Raw genomic sequence first — 26,972 nt, 5'->3', positions numbered from 1 at the left:
TATGTTATATATTAGGGATCCAATGACAGTAGCGATTAAGTTAGCTGGTCTGAATTTTGGCAAGGGTCATACTGAGTGCATGATAATAACCCAGATCTGTAAAACAGAATCGTTTCTAGGGTTGAATGAAAAATGTTAAAGCCGAGGAAAATGAGTCAAACGGAACACAAAATAGGGATCGAACAATGACAGTTGACGTCACTTTTTTTGAGTATAGAAAAAAACTAAGGATTTCAAATCAATCTCTCTGTGGAAGCCGTGTGAATGAGACACAACCGATAATGTAGAAAGCTGTAATGTAAAGCAAGTGCTACTTTGATATTTATCCATGTGCGTCGCTCTATTTAATAAGTTAAGAATTAAATAATTAGTTAAAATATTCTCTCCTTCTCCTGAGTAAATTCTCTCCAAATAAAACCATTTATGAAAACACTCAGCAGACGTCTCCTTGCATTATTTTTTGCATAAAAAGAAGTTTCTTGCAGTGATGATGAAAAGAAGTGACTACAAAAAAGTGGATAAAAAGACCACATATAAACACTTCACACGTATAAAATATGCACATATATGTATAAAGGCTTTTATTTGTTGCACAATACTTTTTTGTTAGATCTATAAAAAAAAAAAAATGAATGTGTCTTTTTAGTCTTGACAATGCCTTACATAAAAAGAATGTTAATTAACAGTTAATTACGTAGTTTCATATCTGTAGAATTGTAGTCGTTAAAAAGTTTAAACAGTTTAAAGCCTACCGATCTATGGTTCCAATTGTCTTCTTTAAACCCTATAATTCTTGCAGGCTTGAAACTCCTGTTATATACGCCATATCCCTATCTGGCATAATTTCTATTGCTCACTAATGAGTTGAGAGACCAGGGTTCAATCCTTGGCTGAGTCATACTAAAGACTGAAATAAAAAAAAAATAGTTCTTGTATGAAATTATTGCTTAGCATCAACTGCTCTAATTAACTATTTAAATGCCCTCTCGTCTACCATGTGACCTTGCTCAACCAATCATCTGGTATCTCTCAAATTTTCTTATGTAATTCTAGAGAGAGAAGAAAAGAAATCTCAAAGATAGTTCGTTTTCAGTTAATACTTGTATTTGCTTTGGCTCAATATCACTTGAAAACTTAAAATATTAATAAAAAATAATAAACATTTCATTCATAAGTTTGTTGAAAACATGAAACAAAATCTTTCTCATTATTCATATAGTAACGAACCGGGACCGTGTGCGAGAAAAGCCTTTGTCAGACATACACGAAATGGTCACACACATTTTGCCCGGGTGTTTGTAGGCGTGTGTTGTGGGGGGGGGGGGCGTAATCAAAACAATCCTGTTTTAAAAAAAAGTTGGCCGGGTGTTTGGAGGTGTAAAAGAAAAAAAAAAGTTTTAGTAGGAAAGTAGGCTTGAACCCCGAACCTTGGACGTGAAGATGGAAACGAAATGGAAAAAAACCCTGGGACCTAGTCATCTCACCCACGAGAGAAGAGGAATGAAAAACCTCTTAATTTAACATTTATAAAACGAAATTAACAGGTGCGAGAACCTTAAGTCGCGTGATGTTTGACCTTGAAACATGATGCGGCTGCAAGCCAGTTTTCACTTGTTTTATACTGAAAAGCAAAAGATACACGGGACGCTCTAAAAATCTGGAAAAAATAGCGTGTGAAAGCCGGGCAAATTAAATAGACAGGCGACCCTCGTTCGTAACTCATAGATATTATCATTTAGACATGATATAAAAAGTTTTAAGAAGGAATGAGCCGACCGAGAAGTCCAGCGAAAAAAGCCTTTTACAGACATACATAAAAAGCGAACATACATACACATATTTTTGCTTTTATATATATAGACTAGCGGGGGGGGGGGCGGGTACCCGGCGTTGCCCGAGTGTTTGGAGGTGTGTGTGGTCGGGCGGGGGTGGAGGTGTTAATGAAAACCTAAGAATAAGCGAAGTAAAAAAGCAAAACAAAAAGAAAACAGAAAAACGAACGCGGGGGATACCTGGGCAGTGGAGGGTGGGGTATCAAAACAAGAATAAAACACAAAAAAAACTAATTTAAGGCAAATGAACGATGTTAAATGTAAAAATCGAAAAAACAAAAAGAAAACAGAAAAACGAACGTTAAAACTGCTTTAAAAAGTCTGAAAAATACCCCCCCCCCAAAAAAAAAAACATGTGAAAAATGGCTTAAATAAGCCTGTTTTGATATTAAAATTTAAAAAAATCGGTGGGTATCCGGGTGTTTTTGGATGTTTGTGGTCGGTCGGGAGTGGGGGGTGTTAATGAAAACATAAGAATAAGCGACGTAAAAAAAAAAACCCCCCAGAAAAATGAACGTTACGTGAAAAATGGCTTAAATAACCTTGCTTCAATATTAAAATTTAAAAAATTTAAAAAAAAAAAGAAAAGTCATCTCACACCACGATTCGAACCAAACACTTTTAGATAATGACCCAACGCTCTAACCAACTGAGCTAACAAGACGTACATGAAATTGTGTCAGTTTTTCAAATATTTAAACGAAATTAGGTTATGACGTCATCTGACGCATGTGTAGAACCGATCTCGTCATGAGGGGACGGTTTTTGCTGACCCCCCCCTGTAGAAAAGTGTTGATTTCAGGGTGAAAAAATTAACGTTTTTGGCCAATTTTTCGATATTTGTCGGGCGAAGGATGGGGCTTTCATATGAGACCAAGTTTGTGAATTTTTGTTCTGTCTGTCGAAAGTTTTTAGCAGACACACAAACATACACACATTTTTGCTTATATATATATAGATGACCGTAAAGAAAGGAAAAGAAAGAAATCAAGTTGCCCTTTCACTTGCAATTTAGAAATAGGTCGCAACTTGTTTAAAATCAAGTTGGTCTCTCTAAAGAAAGGAACATTTAAACCCAAATTCTAATCTTTGTTCAGGAAATAAAACAATATTGTGAAATAGAATTATTTGTTAGATCAAAATCAAAACAATTGCTGATTTAAAAAACAATGAAAATATAACTAATTAATAAAATGTTGTTTTTTTATAACCAATATGCAAATTAGTTAACTTTGTGTCCGATATCATATATACATAAACAGTATATAAAAAAGATGGCGTATCTTTTGCGTAAAGTTGAATTCACTTGAAATAGGGCGTTTTGACTTTACTGTAGGTAGTATCTCAGTTGATGTTAAAGCAACCTGAGTGACGTGTTGAATGATGGTGATGGTTGCAGACGTGCCATCACTGCTCACGACTGTGTTGCTTGTGGAAGCTGTCGCCAATCCTTCCATCTATGCACATTTCTTTCAGGAGTCAAGCCAAGGTCTTTATGGCCTCGCATGTCAGTGATATATGGACCCCAAACGCTTCTAATTTGCAAAGACTTTGGCATAACAACTGTGTCATAATTAAATAGCTTTGTAGCAGAAAAATCCAACCATTCTTTTTCAAAAACTTGTTATTGGTGGGATTTTGGATGCCTCTGATGGCTTAGCCATGTACAGCATGCTACCTACTGCATCAACTCGATAACATGCAGGTGATACCACAGGTGAATGGTAGACCAAAGAAGAGTTGGCATTCATGTGTATAAAATAACTTGACTATTTACAACATGACTGCTATCATTCTTTTGGATTAACCCGCATGGAGACCAGACTTGAGACATTGCCTGTGTTAGATACTGACTAGACAATACCGGGTAACTTGGTCAATTATTTTATTAGAAAAATAAAATAATTAGATTTTGAAAAATGTGTATTTACAGCTTGGACTGGTTAGTCAGAAATTTAAGCAGAAATTAAATAAATAAAAGTCGATTTAGGAATTTTAATGTAGGTTTAGAATTTAGTTAAGAATTGAACATATTTCGGTTTACATGAGAGGTCATGTTTATGTCCTTGGACACGTGGTTGGGGTTTGCTGACATAATAGTTAGTTAGCAGAGATCAAACTGAGAATTTGGCAAGAAATGCATTAGCAAACAGACGTGTAAACGACTCTGTTGGAAGCAGACTGCGTTACAAGTGAACATGTAGAAAGAGACTCAGTGTGCCAAACACTAACAAGGGAATCCATGAGACAAATAAAACCCATGTAAAATATAACTTGTTATGATGTTCTTTTAGAAGTTTGGACGAATAAGAAGGTATGTGATTCCTTTAGTCTGAGATAAGCAGATGTTTGATTGTAAAAAGCTGTCTATGAAAGTTTATCTGTCAATGCAGCCGCACACACAATGGACATTTTATATACATGCAGGACACGGTGAACATTTTACACACACACAACAATAGAAGAACATTTTATACCACTAGATGACACAAAATCAGACGTGTGTGTGTATATATATATATGTATATCCACCGGCTACATAACACCTTGTGTTTCCCACTCTGGAGTCTTGAACACTTGCAGCTTTTTAAATACTAAAATTAGATGCTGCTGCTGATGATGATGATGCTGACAAAATTAGCATGAGAAATGGGCCCAACTTTTGCATCATTTCATTAAATTATAGATTATATACAGAAAGAAAACAAAAATGAAATAATAGATGACAAATAAAAATAATTACTACATACACTGTATTTATCTGCAGTTTCTTTGTTTACAAATCCTGCTTGTGGTCGATCATTGTTGGAAGCAATACTGTCATTACTACTGCTGTTGTGGGGACAGGCTGTTGTCAATGGAGTAATCGCAGTTAAAGTCTTCTCAACTTGGCTGGCATATGTTAACTGCAGATCTGGAAATATATAAAATTAGAAAATATATCAAGACAAAAGCATAGTTATTGTTTGGAAAACAAAAGTGTAAGTAGGTGAATAAAAAAATTGTGTTTTAATCTACTTTGCAATATGAGTGTCAGCAAAAAACAAATACGTTTCTTTTCCGTTCATCTCAAATTAATCTGTTACGTAAAAAAAAAAATTATCTTTGGAAAATGAAAACGTACGTAGATAAAATAGAAAACATTGCATTTTAATTGTCTTTGTCATACAATTTAAGAATTTTTTTAATTAATTTTTTGTCTGTCTGTGCAAAATTAAACTAGTTTTTGTTTCCTTATTTTTATGTATGCTAAAGAAGTACACAATGAAAATAGTTTTTGAATAAATGTCTTAAATAGGAAAAAGTCACTTACCATTTAAAACATGTCCAATCAGGATTAATAACTCCATATGACAATTGACACTGATCCTGACAGCCGGTTATAACATTACAATAAAATAACATTGTAAGTAGTTATTCTAAATAAAATTAGTTTACATAATATGATATACAATTAATGTTAGTAAAAAATATTTTACTATCTATTTAAAAAAAAAACTAAAGCAATGTCGAAAATATTTTTTATTAATGTCCTAATCTGATGCTACAGTTTTAGTCATTATTGAAAATTGAAAAATTTCTTCATTTAAAAAATATTCCTAACCGGAATAAATGTGTTTTGAAAAAAAAAAAAAAAAAAATACAACTAAAGTGAAATGTGATATTATTGGCATCCCCTCCCTCCCCCAAGTATTAGGAAGTGGAATAAAAAGAAGAAAAAATACAGGGTGAACAGAAAGTCCTTGGACCATTTTTAGTTTTAAAATTAAATATTGTTAAAATCACACTTTTTCTCTTTTCGAATAAAGTAAGTATTTCTCTAACTATTGATCTCATTATTTTCAACAAAAATATTAAAATAATTTTGTTTAAACTTTCAGAAAAATGAGCAAACGAGAGGCCATAATTCAGCTTCATTGCGCGGGAAGGACAAACTCAGAGATTATTAAGCTCTTGAAAGTGGCTAAATCCACCGTGTACCATGTTGTGAACAGATTTAAGGAACTTGGTACATCTGAAGACCATCCTAGGAGTGGAAGACCTCGCACTGCTCGAACAAAGAAGGTGATTAAAGCTGTCCGAGAGAGGGTAACGAGGAACCCGAAGAGATCTGCAAGACAAATGGCTAAATACATTAATGTGAGCATGACCTCGATGAGAACCATTGTAAAAGACGATCTCCAGTTGTCCCTCTGCAAGATGAGAAAGAGACAGTACCTCACACCTGCCCAAAAGCACAAGAGACTTGAAAGAGCAAAGCTTCTTCTTGGAGAACTGAAGGCTGGCACGGCAGAGCAAGAGATCGTTTTTTCTGATGAAAAACTCTTCACAATTGAAGCGACTGTTAACAATCAGAACGACAGAGTTTACGCAAAATCTTCAGCAGACATTGATGACTCTGTGAGAATAGTTTTCCGCCGACAAAAGCCGTCTTCCCACATGGTGTTGGCTGCAGTCTCCAAATCTTGGAAGTCGCCTCTGATTTTCGTGGAGCAGGGGGTTAAGATCAACACAGATCGCTACATTAACGATATTTTGGTTCCAGCATTTCAAGAGATGAAGAAACACTTCAAAGATCAGCCTTTCACCTTCCAACAAGATGGTGCACCATCCCACACCTCCAGAAAAACTCAGGACTGGTGCCAACGTCATTTTCCAAGATTCTGGAGTAAGGAGATGTGGCCTCCTGTATCGCCTGATTTGAATCCTATGGATTTTTCGGTGTGGTCTTTGTTGGAGGCAAAGGTCTGTTCTGTTGCTCATCCAAGTGTTGATGCTTTAAAGACATCTCTTCTGAGTGAATGGGCTAAAATACCTCAGGAAACGCTGCGTGCCTCGGTTCATAACTTCAGACAGAGAATTGAACGTCTAATCGAAAGGAAGGGACATCACATTGAAAATAAATAATTTGAATTTATTCTTGGTTTCCTAACTTATAATTTTCATTCATGTTTAATTTATATTTTTGTAATTTGCTATTAATAAACCACTTTTGAATTGGTCCAAGGACTTTCTGTTCACCCTGTATAACAAAAGAAGAGGAAATAGGTTTAACAGCAGAAGAAAGGCATAGGAAGTTGTTAAATGGGGTAGGAAGTTGAATGCGATTGTTAGTCAGGGTGTGGTGAACAAAATGACCTGAGATATATTTAGAGTTAGTTTTACCATTAGCAAGGAGTTTTACAACAGCTGTGAGCAGTTTTCAGAGTTTTGGATATGATGGTTGGCAATAGACATAGTTAACAAAAGTTTTCAGTAGAATGCAGGTCATAGATAGAAGCAGATGGAGTAATGGATTGATTGACTAATAACATAGAGGCCTTGACAAATGACCACTAAAATGTGAGGGTCGATGGTGTCACACATACACCCAGAGTGCAACCAATATTTATAGTAAGTGTTAGAGCCTGTGTTTTCTTTTGTTACTCTTGTTTATTTTATTTTTCATACTTATGAGTTAGTGAAGTTGCCAAAATAAGAGAGACAATGCTACAGCTAGAATGAGAAGAGAAGATGAAGGAGAAGACCATGGCACACAACATTAGGGTTGGCGATTGTTGTTGAACAGGGTACCACATGGTTTTCTCACAAAAATACATTATTGTATTGTAAAGAATATGATGGAAGGAAGGAAAAGAAAAATTGACTAGGCAGAATCCAATATCAATTTGTAAAATTCAAGGCTATCGATGATAAACTTAAAGAAATAGACTGACTTCATTTTATATATTATATAAATCTATTTTATAATATATAAAATAACGACAGCCCTCTCATTCTCTCTTTATGTTCAATAGCTTTCATAACAAAAGCTACATATAGAAATATGTTTTGTTAGTGACATAAGTTCAAGTTGTTAAAAAGAAGCATTTTACTTTCCATTTATTTTTCTGATTTTAATATTTTATCCTGTTTAGTTCTTGATTTTCTTTTAGGAAGTTGGAAGTCCCTTCACTCATTATTTCATATGTACTCTTTGTCTACTCATTAACACTGGGAACACTATTTAATAAGACACAGTTTCTAATAAACATCGTTTCAGTATTATTCTCCCTCTCCCACCTTCATATTTCAAATGGACGTCATCTTTGTTTATTTGTAATTCACTTATCCAATAATTTTGCTGTATAATTTATTACCTAAACTCTACTATAATAACCTTTAAGAATTATTATTAACTAGCGGAGGATACCCTGCATTTGGGCTTCCCCAAGATGATGGGAGGGGGGAGGAACCAGCTCCCTATTGAAAGGGGATTGTCCAAATTGAATAGCAATTGTCTGATATAAGGAGAAACCGCATTGATCAAAGCTGATTGCTTTTGGACGCTGGGAACGATACAACAACCGTCGTATTAGTTTCTAGTTTGGCTTTTAATTATACAAAAAAGGTGAATCTACACGCGCCGATCGAAAAATGTTGAATATTTAGCTTTCGAAAGTCGGGCAAATTAAATACACACGCGACCCCCGTTCGTAACTCGTAGATATTATGATGTCGACGTGATATAAAAAAATTTTAAAAATGAGTGACGACCTCGAGAAGCCACCGAAAAAAAATCTTTTTGCAGACATACACAAAAAGCGAACATACATACATACACACATTTTTGCTTTAATATATATAGATTTTACATTACTTAAACTTTGGTGACGAAATGTCAATACATTAATCTTTACTTAATTTATTGCAGAGAATGATTAATCAAAAACTCCATTTTTTGCTAATTTATTTTTTCTTTACTTTTTCATGACCATCCGTCTTGAAACTCTTTACACTTGTAGTTATGTATCATATCTCTTTTCAATAAAAAGAACAATAATTAAATGTCTACAGCTATTTAAGTTTTACATATAAAACATTTGGTCCTCTGTAAGAAAGGGCTTCCTGAGCCCCTCAGCCACACTCATGGAGTCCCAGTGCTCCATGGAGCCCACTTTGGGAAACCCTAACTTACTGCATTCATGAATAAAATAAAGGGTTAAATATTACTATCAATGATTGAATAGATAAATATGTTGGAGTTAAATAATAGTCATATGGATCCAAGGTTCAAATTGTTTGATCAACACTCAAATCGCTAAGCCATACTGATGATTTTTAGTAAACCTGAAACATATATATCTGTAGATAATAAATAGATATTACACATATAATATAAACGGTACTTTAATTTCTATATAGCAAAAGAAGACTTAATAACATTGAAGATTGTTAACTTTACAATTAAGAGAAAGAGTTAGGGGCAACTTGAAGGCTCCCTTTTCAGTAACTGTTACACCAAGATGTAGGGGAGGGCGCTACTCCATTCCCAGGATTACTCTATTTGCCTCTGAGTTATATATTTTTTATTCTCTTGTAAATGTTTACAGAAAAACAAAACAGAAAAAAAAAAATTAGGCACAAAGCCACTCAAAAATTGGGGAGGGGGAGGTCTATGGTAATCGTAGTCACTGTTCTTTGCTTGTCTATTCTGATTCTAGCTAAAGTTCTCATTCATCACAATACCTCAAGCACACCGGCAGTCGTCCTACTTAAGGTTCTCACATCATATTGTGAGTGTGTGTGAGAGTTTTTTCTTTGTTTTTTTTTTTACATCTATATATATAAAAGGCAAAATGTGTGTTAGTGTGTGTGCATTTTTTGTGTATGTCAGCAAAGGCTTTTTTTCTGGGAGGTGCTTGGGGTGGTCACTCATTCTTAAAACTTTTTATATACTGTCTAAATTATAATATCTACGATTTACGAAGGGAGGTTGTGTGTATCTTTTATTTGAACGACTTTTACACGCTATTTTCGTGATATTTCTTCGTCTTCGCGTGTTTGTTTGGCTTTTCGGTATAAAAGTGAAACTGAATCCGTAGCTTAATCAAACTCCCTGGCACACGTCCAGAAAAGCAATGAGGTTTGATCAATGCGGGGGGAAACCCCTTATATCAGACAGTTGCTAACTCCCCATTTTATGGGGAGCTGGTTTTTCTCCCCAACCAAAAAAACTAACGCACAGCCAAAGTTGGTAAAAAAACTGCCTTGCAGCAAAAGTTAACTGCATCATTTCATTCCCTCTATGGCGTGATGTTTGACCTCATTAAATTAACGCACCTGTCTTTATTTAACTTTTTAATCATTAAATTAAAACGATTTTCATTCCTCCCCTGTCATAGTCGAGCGGGTAAGATACCAGTTTTTTTCCCTTTCTTTTCCACCTTCGCATCAAGGATTTGGGCTCGAGCCTCCATTCCTACCAAAACTTTTTTTCCCTTCTTTTACACCTCCAAACAAACAGGCAATGCTAGGCACCCCCACTAGTCTATATATATATACAAGCGAAAATGTGTGTTTGTGCGTGCATTTTTTCTGTATGTCTGCAAAAGGCTTTTTTTGGGGGGGGGGCGTTCGGTTGGGTCACTCCTTCTTAAAACTTTTTATATACTGTCTAAATCATAATATCTACGAGTTAAGAATGAGGGTCGCGTTTATCTTTAATTTGCCCGACTTTTATGATCTATTTTCGAGATTTTTTTCGATTGTCGCGTCTTTGTTTCGCTTTTCAGTATAAAAAAGCAAAACTGAATCAGCATCAGCAGTTCCCATCCAGAAAGCGATGGACGTTTGGTCGATGTCGGTTTTCACAGTCTTTCTTGCTGCTCGAGCGGGTAATGTGGCAGGTTTTTTCAGACTTCATTTTCCACCTTCGCCTCAAGGCTTCGGGTTCCATCCTACCTACCAAAACTTTTTTTAGCCCCAGCCTCCCCCCAACGCAAACACCCGGGCAACGATTTTTTTAAGAAGCTTTAACGTTGTTTTTTTTTAATATAATATTTAAAGAGGGTTATTACTTCGCTTATTCTTTTGTTATTATTCCCCCCCCCCCACCCCAACACACCTCTAAACACCTGGGAAACGCTGGGTATCCCCGTTAGTCTATATATATAAAAGCGAAAATGTGTGTATGTATGTATGTGTGTTTGTATGTCTCGCAAGAACTTTCGACACGGATCACGGATTTTCACGAGATTGGTATCATTTTAAAGTTCCAACCTTCGCCCGACAAATATCGAAAAATTGGCCAAAAACATTAATTTCTTTACCCTAAAATCATCAGTTTTCTACAGGGAGGGGTCAGCAAAAACTGTCCTCTCATGACGAGTTCGCTTCTATGCATGCGTCATACGACGTCGGAACATGATTTACTTTAAATATTAAAAAAACATTAAAAAAACAGACACGATTTTGTTGACGTCGTCTTAGCTCAGTTGCTTAGAGCGCTGCCTCATTATCTAAAGGTTTTGGGTTCGAATCGTGGTGTGAGATGTCTTTTTTTTTTTTGATTTTTTAAATTTTAATATTGAAACATGGCTATTTAAGCCTTTTTTAACGTGTTTTTTTTGGAGGGGAGGAAGTTTATTTTTCAGATTTTTTAAGGAAGTTTTAATGCTCGTTTTTCTGTTTCACGTTTTCTTTTTTTGTTTTTCTGATTTTTACATTTAACATCGTTTGTTTGCCTTACGTTAGTTTTTTTTTCGATATATTTACTTCGCTTATTCATATGTTTTGATTAACACCCCCCACCCCCGCCCGAGCACACACACCTCAAAACACCCCCGTTAGTCTATTATAAAAGGGTAAAATGGGCACGAGCGTTTGTGTATCTCCACGAAAAGCTTTTTGCATCGGGCTTCTCGCATCGGTTAGATTCCGTGAGAAGTTTTCGCATACTTCCCAGATTGTAATATCTCAGATTCGCAAACGTACATCGTCTCTATCTTTTTTTTGATCAAGTTAAATAAAATTCCCACTATGCTGTTGCCTCGGCTGTTTGTTTGGCTTTTTCGTATAAACAAAGTAAAACTATTCGAACACAAATGCCTGGCCTTCAGCCGGGGTAGTATCTGTTCTGGAATTGGTCTTTGATCAATGTAGGAGAAACCTTTCATACTGAGACAATTACTATTTATTTGGATACTGCCAGAGTGCCCCTTTTTAAGGGAGCTGGTTTTCCTGCACACATCAAAACAACCTTATGTCTAATTTGCTTTCGTGGGAGATTTAAAAGCAACGCCATTTCTGCAAGTCATCTTTTGTTTTTGATTGACTACGTTAAATTTGAACGCTTTAGACTTCTGGTCGTGTCATGGAGTAGTGGTAAGATGTCAGGTTTTGTTTCATTTTCTTTTCTGCCTTCACGTTTGAGCCTGCCTGCCTACTACCACTTTCTTTTCCTTTTTTTTTTTGCTCAACACACACCTCTAAACACCCGGGCAACACTGGGCACTCAGGCTAGTAATACAATGAAATAAAGTTCTAGACAGAAAGTTACATAAAAGGATGTTTGTTTTATTTCATTAGCTTGGAGGTGGGGGGGGGAGAAGTCTAAAAAGTAAAACAAAATGTTAGTAATATCCTCCCAACCCTTTCTAGGTGGTAGATCGCCCAATGCTTTCCGATTTGGTGGGGGCCGAAAACAAGCAGGTCGCTCTCTAAATGAGGCTGAATTCTAGACAGGATCAAAGAAACTATGGTTGGGGGATGTATATGAAGTTGCTCCAAGATCACTCATTGGGGTGGCCAGGGACGAAAAAGAAAAGATCGGGGTGTGGGCATCTTGGATGTTTCCTATCAGGTATGGAGGGGGCTATTCACTCATCTAGCTAAGAACCGAATCTAGGGTCTAGAGTCTGGCAGGATCTGGTCTTGTATGCGGCATGCCTAGGCGAGGAACACAAATTCCAACTTGGCACCTCTACGCATGCACAGACTCGCTATCTTTATCCATCTTTGGTCACAGGCTGCCAGATTTAATATTTTCCTTTTTCAGCTTGAAGAAGGGGACCAGATCCTGATTATCAAAAGATTCGACCCTGCGCTTCTCTTGCGCACTAGACGTCCTTATCACCATTCTGGCTTCAGCCTGAATTACAGGGAACACCATACACTTGTCCCACGGCGGCTTGGCACTGTGGATGATGTAGAACATGTCCAGCGGGCGAGGCTGCCTGGAATCGATGCAAGCTGTCACCTTGTTGACATATACCCAGTACCGTCTGAGTCAGCTGCATTCGAAGAATACATGTTCCGGCACTTCCTTGGCTGGAGCCCTGCGACATGGACATCCAGATGACCTCACTAGTCCGGCACTTTTCAGTATGGCATTGAGGAGCAACATGTTTCAAGCCAGTTGGTAGATCAAGGAAAATTCAGAGTTGTTGAGATGACTTGAACCTGGTGCCCAGCTCCACTGGGAGTGGATCTCCTCCTTCAACAACTAGGCTGTTGCCCCCCCCCTTCACTAATTTCTTATAGAGTTCCTTTCTAGTGAACCATGAAATATTGCTGGACCATGGGAGGTTCCTTAGCGTGGCCCTACACGCTCTCAAGAACTGCGTGTCACTCCATAGCTTTCAACACACCTTGATTTTGTGGTCTAGAATGAGGTCTGGAAAAGTGGCCTCGACTGTGGGGTTCCACGCAGACTCTTCGTCAAGGTTTGGCTCGGTGTCTCGATGATACCTCAAATCGGGCATTCTCAAGCCTCCCTAATACGGATGTTAAACACAGCCTCACTGCAAACACAATATTTCCCTTTGTCTCAAAGAAGTGAGGACAGCTTGCTCTGTAAGGAGTTTAGATAGTTCTCAGACTGGGGAAATACAGCCAGTTGATAAATGATGAGCAGAAAGATGTAGGTGGCGCACACCTCCGCTCTGCCCTTCAAGGGTAGTTGCCTTCGAACCCATGAGTCGACTGCTACTTTGACCTTTGATTTACCTCCAACCAATTCTTTTCAAGCTGGAGACTTGGTCTAAAACATGTCTGCATGGAAGTCCACAGTTTCGTTGGCTACTTTCCCAAGTCTAGCCCTAACTACTTGGCCCTCGTAATGCTTCACATCGAAGGTCCTGCCTAGCTAGTTCTTGATGTACAGTATCCCTTACACCCATGGCCCTAGCTAACTCTTTCTCTAGCTGCTTCTTCGTCCTGGCCTTATCTGCTGCGAGGCGCTGAGAGTATGTGTTGGAGAAGTTCCTAACGTTAGCTTTTAAGCTAACTCATCACCTACTCCTTATAACCGCCCCCACCAAAGCCTCTTGAATAAGCCTAGCTAGTTTTATCCGGAAATCTTGTATCTCCAGTAGGGAGGTATTCAACTTCCAATACCTTCATAGTTTGGGCCTGTTCCCCAGATTCAGACGGGCCGTAACTAGTTTATGGTCTGACTATCCTAGCTAATGGAACGTGGGACAATCTCGGAACTCTATGTCGCCTCTTTTAACTAACACTCTATCCAGAGAGGTATTTGGGTAGGAGTCTACGCTATTTGTCTATGACCACATCTTCCACCCCAGGAGCTCAATGCAGAACCTGTCGACCAGATCGCATCTAGCCATTAGATCAGCCAGGCTGATTTCGCACCTCTCCGACAGTCTAGCTTCACCTCCTACCTTATCTATACTGGCGTCAAGGATGCCGTTCCAATCCTCCATAAGAACTACATGCTTTGGACCCATGACAAAAGCATCGAGATAGCTGAGGAAAGAGACTCGCTCTCAAGGGTGCTAGGCACATGAGCTGCAACAACCCAAAACACATTTTTTGACGGCAACATTGGCCATGACCAGCCTACCCACATCGTCCCTATCGACAACGTTTACCATCGTAAACAGGGCATGTTTCATCAGCAGGGAAATGCCCTTCCTCCACAAATTCCTATATGCTGAGAATCCACAGACGAAATGAAGTGAGTCTACTGTAGGGTGGCTATATCCACTCTCAGAGACAGGAGATCTCTTTGGATGCAAGCCTCCTAGTCTGAGGACCTCAAGCCCCTTGCATTCAAACTTGCCAAATTAAGAGCCATTGTGGTTACTTACCTTAAGCAGTGTAACCCACGGTTCCAAAGTTCTCCGGTGAGAGGACACCGACACAATGCGCCATGCTCAGGCTTGTCAATTCCCTAGTGATTTGACCACAGTGCGCAATGCCGCTGACGTCCAGGAGGTATGTTAGTTTGAGGGCTCAGTACAGTAACGGGTGTCCCAGGATTGGGACCCTTCCCTTGCATTGGGTAAAAAGTTCTTCCAGGAAAGGTTCTGTCTCTAACTAATTCCATTTCTGAAATTACTTCCCTGGCGACCTCCACCATTTGCCAAACCAGGGTTTTGCAACTAGTGAGTGACCTGATGAAGGCTGTTATGAAGATGGCATTCGGGAAGTTGTTGGGAAATTCAGTATCTTTTTCCTTTATCTGCTGGCAGTCCAGCAATGGCTTCAAATTTCTTCTCTACCGGAATTGGAGGTCAGTGCTGACAGATAGGGGGTCAATTTTGCATATGTCCTCCCCCGATTTAAAGTCTTTGGTACGGCTACCAAAGATAGAACCCCAGCCTGCTGGTCAATTAGTGAACATTTATCATTATGCCAAATAGGTTGATTAAAACAAGAATAATTAGGAAAACTAAAATTTGAAGCAGAATATGTTAAAACAAAAAATACATGAACTTACAAAACGAATGAAAGGATGTCAAAATATGCATACAAACTGATACATTGTTTGCTTCGGAAAGAATGAAGTCCAGTTTGCAACAAATGTTTTGCTTTTAGATGCTGGTTGTAAGAGGAGATCAGAGTAAAAAGGTAAAGTGTGCCGGAGAAAAAAATGATATTGGTCATCAGGGTGCATGCAAACGAGATGAGGATGTGGAATTAGAGAGGAAGAGAAAATAAGGAATAACAGAATCATGAGAAAAAATATCATAGAATAATAATTAACTTTCCATGTAGAACTAGCAAGACCTGTGTCTTGGTGTTGCCTGGGAAAATTAAGGAAACCAAGAATTGCAGGATCGAGAAGTAAATTGATTGGAAAGCACCAGAGAGAATCAGAAAGACATTTTTTTTAACCAAAATGTTAAGCCTTTATCCATGATATAAAAAAATATTCCTAAGTAAAACTACACTATATCAATTTTTTTACTTTACTTTAATTCACTCCCAAACAAATCATATTGCCACAGAGGCATAAACGGCTATTGTGTCTTAGGGGCCAGATTTATCGGGGCCAGCTTAAGAAAGATGTTGTGCAGCAAGATGTTTTTCATATTACATTTAAATTTCTGCTTGTTCGTACAGTCAGGGAAAATATAAAAAACTGTCATTGAATTAGAAAATAATGAAATGAATAGTGAATTAATGAGATGTTCTTTTGCAAAGAAATATACAAATTAGTTAACTTTACGACATTGCATACACATGATCAGTATATTTGAAAGATATTGTTTTTCGGGTTAAAATAGCTAAAATTGACACTTTTGTGCTTATTAAAAAAATTTGATGCCTTGGATTTTTATAAAACTTTCTGAAAAGTTGTAACTAACTGATTTCTATATAATTTTGTTTGACTATGATTTGCAATAATTCTTGGGTGTGCCCTAGGGGCTCTTTTAAGACTAATAAAAACACTCCATTTTTGGGACTATTTTACCATATTTGTCCAAAATTTTCTGTGTATGTGTATTTAGCAGTTTTGCATGGTGCAGAACTCAAATTTACATATGTTAAGGCCTAAAACTATAATTAAATTTGCTTACAGCTGACTGGATTCAGGCGATAAGCTTGATAGGGAACCAGCTGAGTAGCCATCTTTGGGGATAAACTCCCTTACCCATCTCTAAGAGAAGGAATACGCGCGCAGAACGACGTCATTTTGGAGATATCGTATGGGTGCACACATGACCCTAAGTCCGTGTGCTGGAATCAAAATTACTGCTGTGCCTTTAAACCCGGACCAAGGATGTAATATTCTGGAACCACGTTTTAAGTTATCCACCACCATGTTTCTTTTGGTCATGAATTGAAATCAGATTGATAGTGTTTTTTTTTATGAATTTGTCTTATTGACACCAAAGTGTATGACGAAACCAGTGAAGATGCTTCATGGGATGAGGTTGCAGAAGGGAAGAGATGTGGACTACAACATTTAAGACGAACTGCTGTCAGCAAACTAGGAGGATACGAAAGACTCCTAGTCTCATATTGACAAAAGCTTCTCCAGAGTGAAGCAGAAGTATATTTGATAGGTTTTAAACAGCCGAATATGAGAAGAGGGAATTAAAAAGGCGATAAAGATGAGGGTAGCGGCAGAGAAGAGAAAAGGGTTGCGTAGATCAATTGAATTGGAAGTAATTTCATTACAAGAGGAAAGGGGAGGGAGAGGTCAATATGACTTGTAACAAGATATTTTGATTACAGAGAATGAGAACAGAAAATCATTTGTCTGTGCATTAATGCAGGATGACCACCCAAAAATCCTTAATAAGATCCACAATCTTATTTGCAGTTTAACCATATTTTTTAATAAACTTTAGTCTATGACTGACTTGTCCACTATGTTACAGTCGTGAATGTCCAACAGTCTTTGTTTTATTATCATTTAATAACAAAACACTTAATATGAAAAAAAAAAAAAAAAAATAGTAACTCTGACAAACTCAGCTGTTGGCACTTCCTTAATTTTGCCTGTGATGTAATAAATAGAAGCACATCCAAGTTCTTCCTCCTCACAAGAATATGATTGGCTGGTTAAGCCATAAATACTGACTGGTAGAGCCACCTGGGACAGATTTTGACAAATACACCGAAACCTTGCACTAAGGATATGCCAGCTCCAACCACGAACACTTATTCATTAAAGCAACATACTAGATTATTACTCGAATACTGGTGCCAAGACCACTCACCTACTTCAAACAAATATATCGCTTTTGCGGTACATATCAGACTGTGATGGCCTTCTTCAGTTTAGGTATAGTTTATTGAATTTTTGATAAACATTCTATCTGATAATCCCATAAAAATCTGGGAGAGGAAGTTAAGGTCTAGTCAGTGTGAAGTCTATTCAAGATCATACCTCCTACTGATGAAACGATCACCAAAGTTCTTCACATATTATTGAACACTGATAAAACAAAAACTGTTTAACATTCCAGACTGAAGCTTGGTGGACAAGTCAAACATGCACTAACCGCTCCAGTATGTATCTCACTGTCGATGCAATCCTTTATCTGTATAAGATCCAGGTGCACCCTAAAATGGAGTACTGTTGACACATCTGGGAGGAGCTGCTCGGCACGCCCTATTCTGCCTTGATAGAGTTCAAAACCAGCTTCCAAAACTAGTAGGTGATACCCCTTTCTCTTCTCTGCAACTTCTTTCCTACAGAAGAGATGTCGCAAGCCTCTCTCTGCTCTATCACTATTTTCATGTTAAGTGCTCAACTGAACTCCAATCTATGGCCCTCCTCCCCCTTAATAAACTTTCACAAATGCACTCGACTAGCTAATTTTCCCCACAGGTTATCTGTACCTGAATGTAAATGCAGATTCCATGAACAAAGCTTTTCTAGAACTGCCCGCCTTTGGAACCCTGTTCCGCTGACATGCTTCCTGGTTAAATACAACATGGTAGCCTTCAAATCTAATGTAAACAAGTTCCTGTCAAGCAGTCCTCATAAACAATCAAATTCTACCCAATTTACATTATTAACAATTACTACACCACTACCTTACATTTATTAACCTTTATCCTCGAGTGGCCTTCGGGTCTTGATAAGTGGTGACTCCCAAGTAAAAAATAGTTTATTTGGCTTGCGGAAAAAGAGAGAATTTTTTTTAATGATTCTATGGATGACATTTTTGGGGAAGTGATCGTGTACATTGTGATAAATTAGTTGTATTTGAACATTCTATGGAATCAAGACACTGCAATAAGCAAAAAAGCTTGGTAGTCATAATGCTATTAATAGATGACCCTTCTAAGCATAAAACATTTTCTGTTCTGCATGCATCTCCCTATACTGTCTAGAAGATTTAATCTTCATCTGAATTCATCAGGTCTAAGTCCGTCTTTAAGACTTACATTATACATCCATCATATCATTTTAATATCAGTTTCTCCATGCTATGCATGTCCTTGACTCTCACTGGCCAGCTTTCACTTAGATATGCTATCCTCTGTTAGAGTACAAGTATTTCACTTTTAACACTGAACATTTTCAATTATTATGTTAGGTTCGAGATGAGCACATCAAAAACTAAAATTATTGAAATAAAAGTAAATAAAAACAAAACTATTTTTTTTATTCGATTTTCTAATCTATAAAGTTATCTTGTCAGATCTTCCATGTGTTATGAGGGCTTCATTTATTTTCCCTAAATATAGAAGTTTTATTTATCATTTCAGAAAGGTCTGCTTCCATAAAAATTCTTCTTTCATGAAAAAGAAACCAAAAGATTTAGAAAAATTCAAAAGATCCTAGAACATTCCAAAACCTCCAAGAGAAAAAGAAATAAAAAGATTTAGAAAAATTCAGAACCTTCAGGAGAAAAAGAAATAAAAAGATTTAGAAAAATCTGAAATGTCCCAGAACATTCTAGAACCTTCAAGAGAAAAAGAAAAAATTTTAAAAACATTCAAAAGGTCCCAGAACATTCCAGAACCTCCAAGAGAAAAAGAAATAAAAAGATTTAGGAAAATCTAGAAAATCCCAGAATTTTCAAGAACCTTTAAGAAATACTGAAAGAATTTTAGAGTATTCTAATATTGAGTGGTGCTAACTGCTTCAAGAATATGGTTGAAGAGGTTTTCACGCTAACTTGGCAGCTATTTTGTTAACATTATGAGTTCAACCTCAGCTCTGGCATGATTCCAGAGTTATAAATCCAGTTGAAAGAATCCTCTTTAAAACCTGGCAACAAAAGGTAATTTTTTTTAAATAATTTTTCTGACCAAAGTTCCCATAAATTAAAAAGTCTGAGATTTACTTTGTGTGAATAATTAAACTACTCTCACCTCCTTCTTCAAATGCCCTCATCCACTTTTGTTATCAGTTTAATAAAAAATGTTTTCGTTTTTGCTTTTTGTTCATGCTAAATTTTTTGGTCTGTGTTAAGTAAAGATTATATTTAGCTTTGCTGTTCTTCTTTTTTTTTTTTTTGTAACACTTTTAATCACATAACACATGTCAGAAGCAAACAGCAATTCATTAACAAAAACTGACACCTGATTCTGACCAGTGACCTTCAACCATATTCTTGAAGCAGTTTTACACCTAGAAAAAAAAAAAAAAAAAAGCAATTCCCTCCAGTTCCCTTCTAAAAATTTTAAATCAGACAAAAAAGACTATTACAATGGAGACAATTAAAAATAATGACCTAAAAGGCTAAAAATATAAGGGAGATAATTCTTATTTGAATTTAAATGTAAAAATATCAGTTATCACCATTATATACTGAACTTTTTTTTTAATCTGCACAGCCAATGCATTGTTATTATTTTTCTTTTATTTTAAACTAATTAATATATTAATGAATCCCTGATCACACCGGGTAAGTATGACTAGTTTCCTAATAAGAAAAAAATGCACATTTGAAGTAGTTTTACATGTACATGTAAAACTCCATTCATGTTGATATGCAACAATAATTGAAATATTTGCTCACACTTTACCACAATCATTGCACATAGCACATCACTTGACACCAAAACAAGAGGACACTAAAATGCAGGAGTTGTATCTTCAAAATAGAAACTAGTCAGTGCCGTTAACTGTAGTAATCTGCGGTAAATATGAGGCAAGTAAACCCGATGTGACACATGCATTTAACAGAAAATTTTTCAGTTTGTAATATTTACATGATAAAGAAAAATAATATTTTTATGAGTAACAAGTGTCTTTCACACATAAAACTTTATATATATATATCTATAAAAGTGAATGTGTCTGTCTGTGTGTCTGTGTACATTTCTCTACGCAATAACTCTGTCAATTTGTAGTCTACAGACTCGAAATTTGATATACAGGGTACTGAGATTTGGGAAAATCTACGTGATCGGTTTTCGGCCAGAAATTTGACTTTTAAGGGGTCAAAGTTCAACAATTTTACCTTTGAGAACTCTACCAAACTCCTCCAACAACTTGGGGTCTAAACACTTGAAATTTTAGATATAGATTCCTTGGACATGGATCTAACTTAATTACTTGATTTGAGCCCAAAACAATAAATGTTTAGGGGTCATAATAGGGGTCAAAGTTAAAAAAAATTGACCGTTTTTTTTTTTTTTTCTTTTTTGCTCAGCATATACATCCAAACACCCGGGCAACACCGAGCTGAAATGCTAGTATATATATATAGCATGTCAGGAAACAGTGAAAACAAATCAAATAAAGTGCTCAAAATGCAAATATTTATTTAAAACCTATATATACATATTCCAAAGACAAACCCGACGATTTCATTGTATTGAACCAGCCATCTGTGGCTGATGTAAAATCAATACAGCTCATCAGCGTTGTTACAACAAGAACTCTGAGCAAAGACACTGCCCGTTAACGAGTGTTTTTCTCTATTTATTTTCGTTTTGTTTTGCTTTTCCAACGATGCTGATGAGCTGTATTGATTTCATATCAGCCACAGATGGCTGGTTCAATACAATGAAACCACTGGTTCATCTTTGGAATATGTATATATAGATTTTAAATATTTGTATTACATATATATATATATATATATATATATATATATATATATATGTAACGTGGGTACAATCGCAGGAACAAAGGAAAGAAAGAAATAAAATCCAGGTCGGCTTTTTTTCTCATTGATTGCTGTTATTTTCCGAACAATGGTTGCTTCCTGTTTTTCTAACTGTTCATTTCGTCTGCCATTTCTTGCCTAGTTTGTTGTGTAAGAGTAATGTAAAATGAGTTCTGCACTTTAATTTTTGATCGAGCTTAGCCAAAAAAATCCAGTTTTACAAATGCCTTTTCAGAATTTCTAGCAGTGTGTGTATAATGTTACACTCCAAAACAGTAAACTGAAACCTTCTAACAAAATTTAACAGTAATGTTAGCATTTTTTTAAAAAATATAATTTGAGGCTTTTTGATGTTCAATTGATATAGAAATCCAAAGATTTTTCTTCTTCAAAAGTATAAAACTTTGTTGACTGTAATTAAGTATCACAAAGTTTAGTGTGTGAAAATAGATAAATATAGTGGAATTCCTTTCAATTTCAACTTGTAATATGCATTTATTTTTTGGGGTTATTTTGATAAAATTTCAAATTAAACAAAATATAACCTTTCCTCTCTATTAATTTACAATTCTTTCTTATGTGACAATTTTTTAAGGTTATTTCAACTTGAATTACTATTTTCAGTGAAAGCTGATTTATCTTTTAATGTCCTTCAACTTAATGTGCATGATATTGTGTCTCTTTGCATATAAGAACAGTCTCATCTGAAAGAAAACGGGTTCGTCATGAATACGAAGGGCTTAAAGTTTTTTAAAAAATCAGTTAAAAACTTTAGTGAATTAATTTTTTTCCCTATTATTTCTGTCTGCTTTTACATGGTCCTAATTAGCTTCTTTCTTTTTGTTTTAAATTAATTTACTATAAAAGAAAATTCTGGTTTGGTCTCCACTTTGCTATGAGCCAAATTAAGAAGCGTCACTGTTAGCTGCTGAAATAAACCTTGCATGAACGTTCAAAATTACACTTACCATGTTTTCTTTTTTTTTTTTTTTTTTTTTGTAATATAATAATTATTTGGTGATTGTGTTACTAAAAGAAATTTTGTATTATTGTTCATGTTTTACAAAAATATGTGTTCATATTAAACTTTTTTCGATATTATAAAAATCTTGGTTTAGGGTAGCTATTGTAATTCATTCTGAACATTGAAATTCCTTTCGTCCTTTAAACAGTTTCAAATAATAAAAATCCCTTCTTAATGAAAATAACAAAAATGTTAAATAAATCGCACAATATATATTATTTTTTATTGGAATCCTTTCAGAAGAGTAATTTGTGTATTTATTTACGGATTGTTATCCTCATGGTTGTTTTTGTTGTTTCACCACGTTTTGGCCAACTGTCCTCCGGCCTTCTTTAGATGATTAACCGAGATGATAGAAATGCTGAGTCTTAGATGTATCCTCAGTAATTACTGCCTTCCATAGTTGTTGCTGCTCACCACTTTCTGTCCAACTAATCCTTTGGCTTGCTTTGGGTAGGATTGAAACTGCTACCCTCAAACAACGCTCACTTGGGACTGTAGGGATTTAATGCCTCTGTGGCGCAGTGGATAGAGATGCTGAATCTACAGTTCCAGGTGAGTGTTGTCTGAGGATAGCAGTTTCAATCTTACATAAAGTAAAGGATTAGTTGTCCAGAACATGGTGAGCAACAACAACTATGGAAGGCAGTAATTACTGAGGATACACTTAAGACTCAGCATTCCTATCCCGTCGCAGTTAATCACCCGAAAAAGGCCAGCTGGCCCAAGCATCGTGAAACAACAACTATGAAGATAAGGATAACAGTCCGCAAATAAATAAATAAATCCCACAATAATTAGATTTATAATAGACTTTTCAATTTTTTTCCCTTCATTTAATTATATTCTATGCTTATAAAAAATTACATTTTCTCGATGCATCAAATCGTCATTGATATACTGCATCAAACATTTCTGGTACTTTCATGTCATTCAGACACCTTGACCTGAAATTGGCAGCAAATGCTTCATCTTAACATAAATATAAATTACAAGTGTAAAAACTCAATCTTTGATATTTAGCTCTCCAACTGCAGCCAATTAGAATATTTCACTGAGCCCTTTATGACCAGACATAAGAATTCCTATATTTTCAGGATCTTTTATTCCTTTTTTCATGGCTCTGTTCATTTCAGCAAAATTTATTTAGAAGCAGTGTTGTATTGTTGGTTCTGGGGCAACACTGGAAGTGTGCTGGTCAATTATCTATATATTAATACGATAGCATGTGTGTTATTTTCTGTGTCATACTTGCATCTTTTTTCTTCTGAGTGACTCTCGTTTAATTGTTATGATCTTTCATTTCTTGTAATAAAGAATTTTACCAAAAATTCTTCATAAGTTTTGGTTTCAAATATAGCAGAAGAAACTAAAGTTTATATAAATATATATATATATATATATATATATGAACAAATGATTAATAAAACATGTTAAAAGACATCTTGAAAGAGAGTTAAAAACATATTTAATTTTAAGAAAAGGAAACACAAGATAAGTGGATAGTCCTTAATCCGCGGAGTTTCGAAGAAATACTCTCCTTCTCATCAGAGGGCAGGAATTGGCAAAATGCAGGATCGGATTTTGCATATAAAAGTATTTAATGAAACTACAAGTAAGTCACAGATCTTACTTGGTTAAAAAAAAGGGTGAGGTAAGGGGAACAGGAGGCAAAAGAAAAATAATAAAAAGATTTCACATGAATGGACAGTCCGGTGAAGGGTAAAAATCCAAAAATGGTAAAATCCAAAACGGTCGAATTTAAAATTTCAATCCAATGGGTAAATTCCAAATGGTTCAAAATAATCCAAAAGGCAGAGTTCCTTGGAAAAAAGCGCAAATAGAATGAATTCCAAATCATTAAAAGAAAAGTACTGGAGAGAATATTTAAAAACACGTCTGTCAAGGCTGGATGAATCCATTAATATTATTATATATATATATAATATTATTATATATATATATATATATATATATTCATACATATTTTTTTCTTCATAAGTTTTGGTTTCGATTCAAGTTGCACCCAAGTCATATGGATATTTTTTTTTATTTTTGAAATCACAACTTTATAATATATAAGAACTGATAGAAAATTGAGTCTATAATAATATATACGAATTCTGCATAAATTAAAATATCATATTTAAGTGTATTTTATGACCACATAATGCTGGGTGTCCCTGCTAGTTATTATGATTGCGTTTCATAGTCTGAATGGCATTTTAGAGTAAAGTATTTATTTACAATAACTTTGGAATGTTATCAAACAAGAATTTAAGCTGACAACTTAGGAATTTCTAGTTAAACATTATAGATTATGCAAAAATATCAGATGACGATCTTCTTGCTATGACGTCATGAAAGGAAGATAGATTTTAATGTGAATATATACAGCCGAGTTAAAGTTTGGTTCTGCTGGAGACAGAAGCCGAAAGGTCGTGATGGCTCTAGACCCCTGGGCAAGATGTCAGGGAAATGTCATTAAAATGTAGTGCTTAGGACAAGCGTGCAACGGGGAAACATTTCTGGGAATAAAAATTGCTGAAAATACATCCGAGGCTTCTGGTTAATTTATTGGGATGAATCTTCATTACAACTGTCGTTCAACACAAGAGCAAAGATGAACCAAGTATGTTTCCCTGATTGGCCAAATGTTTAAACCCCTGAGAACAGTTATCCATCCCTTTTTTTTGTAAAGTCTGTTGTAAATATTGCATGTCCGTTGTTAAACTGTATCTGTTAATATATGAACACATACCAACACGATAAAACTAGACGATCATAGAAACATTGTCATAGATGTTAGCCACGCATCAATTTGACAAACAAGAGAAAAACTAGAGATGATCATGAAACAGAGAACATTAGATGAACATACGCATCACACACCTAAATATACACATAAACATATGAACATTTATATATAAGTAAATATTATATACATCCTGTTATATAAACCCCAGTTTGAACATACGTCGATTAGGTTCTTGGTTAAATATATAAATGGTTACATAACAGCAATTAATACTGAAGTTGTAATGATTTTTAGCGCTTTTGCTCTCACCACTCATACTATCCCTATTTTTGCAAGAACTCTGTACAACAACTGTTCCATAAAGCTTTTACAATCAACTTCTATAGAGCCATATTGGATAGTCTATGTATTCCACTGACATTGTTCGACTAGTTCACATTATTAATTTCACCAGTGTGATGTAGTCCTTCTATGACATGGAAAACTCACAAATTATGCTTATTATTTAAGCAAAGAATTTTTTTTGCCTGTTTATTTGGCTATTTTTTTTTCTTGATTTTTCTAATAATCTGTTTCTTCTTTCCATAAAGACAGCCAATTAAATGTTCATATCATAGTTTTGTTCAATCGTCCCTTTTATTAATAGTACAAATATGTGGACGATAAAATGAAATATTATTCAAAGCTGCAAATATTTGCCAATTGATGTAAAAATTTCCTTCAAAATTGTTGTAGAGTATCATAAAAGCTATTTCAATAAAATCATTAATTCAGTTTACGCTTGTTTTTTTTAACCACCTAAAGAATACTTCTAAGCTTATCCAATAAAATCGTTTAATTTAATGATAGTAATGAAACTAGCAGGAGCTGTGGAAATTCCACAAGGGACTCATTCATATGTAATATATTGATGTTGGCATTCTGTAGATGTTCAGTGTAAATGGAGACGCCCTGATATTATTGTAGCTTTTTTGTTAAAACTGCAAAAATATTTATTTAAGCTAGCAGGGATGCCTGGCAAAGCCCGGTTGTAAAATACACTTAAATATGATATTTTAATTCTTGCAGATTTCATATATATTATTATAGAGTTAATGTTCTATCGATTTTTATATGTTATAAAGTTGCGATTTCAAAAATAAAAAATACATCCATATGACTTGGGCGCATTGGCTTGAATCAAAACCAAAATAAAAACTTATGAAAAAAATATATGTATATAAAGATAACTTGAGTTCCTCCAGCTATAATTGAAACCAAAACCAAAACTTATAAAGAATTCTTGATAAAATTATTTATAAAACAAATAGATTACTGGAGTGCCATCAGCTATAATCGAAACAGAAACCAAAACTTATGAAGAATTCTTAGTAAAATTATTTATAAAAAATAAATGACTTGAGTGTCATCAACTATAATAGAAACCAAAAGCAAAATTTATGAAGAATTCTTGGTAAAATTATTTATTACAAGAAATGGAAGTCCATAACAATTAAACGACAGTCACTCGGATGTAAGCGTGACACACAAAATAAATAACACACATGCTATCCTATTAATACGTAGATGTCAAAACCTTAATGATACTGAATGATAAAAGTTCTGATGTGGTTGTTGGTGTACTGATACAGTTCAGTATTTTGATAATGCAGGTGTCATAGCAGCTTCCTGGCACCCTTGTTTCCAGAGCCATGCTCTTTTGTCAGACCATTTGACTTTATCTCAATAAATTAGCATTACAAGTTGATTTTTTTCTTTTTAGATAA

The 26,972-nt window shown here is 35.4% G+C and overlaps 1 protein-coding gene across 1 annotated transcript in view; it reads right to left on the bottom strand.

Moving 5' to 3' along the window:
• LOC145283830 (uncharacterized) overlaps positions 1–26,972 on the bottom strand; it is a 103,240-nt gene that overhangs the window by 16,905 nt on the left and 59,363 nt on the right. The window contains exon 3 of the mRNA XM_080132925.1: positions 4,583–4,746. Within this exon, the coding sequence (XP_079989051.1) occupies positions 4,583–4,746 (164 nt within the window). The remainder of the gene's footprint in view (positions 1–4,582; positions 4,747–26,972) is intronic.

This window comes from Euprymna scolopes, chromosome 8 (genome assembly GCF_053919585.1).
Source record: "Euprymna scolopes isolate OS-2025 chromosome 8, ASM5391958v1, whole genome shotgun sequence".
NCBI lineage: Eukaryota > Metazoa > Mollusca > Cephalopoda > Sepiida > Sepiolidae > Euprymna > Euprymna scolopes.
This window is presented reverse-complemented; position numbering and strand designations above follow the sequence as displayed.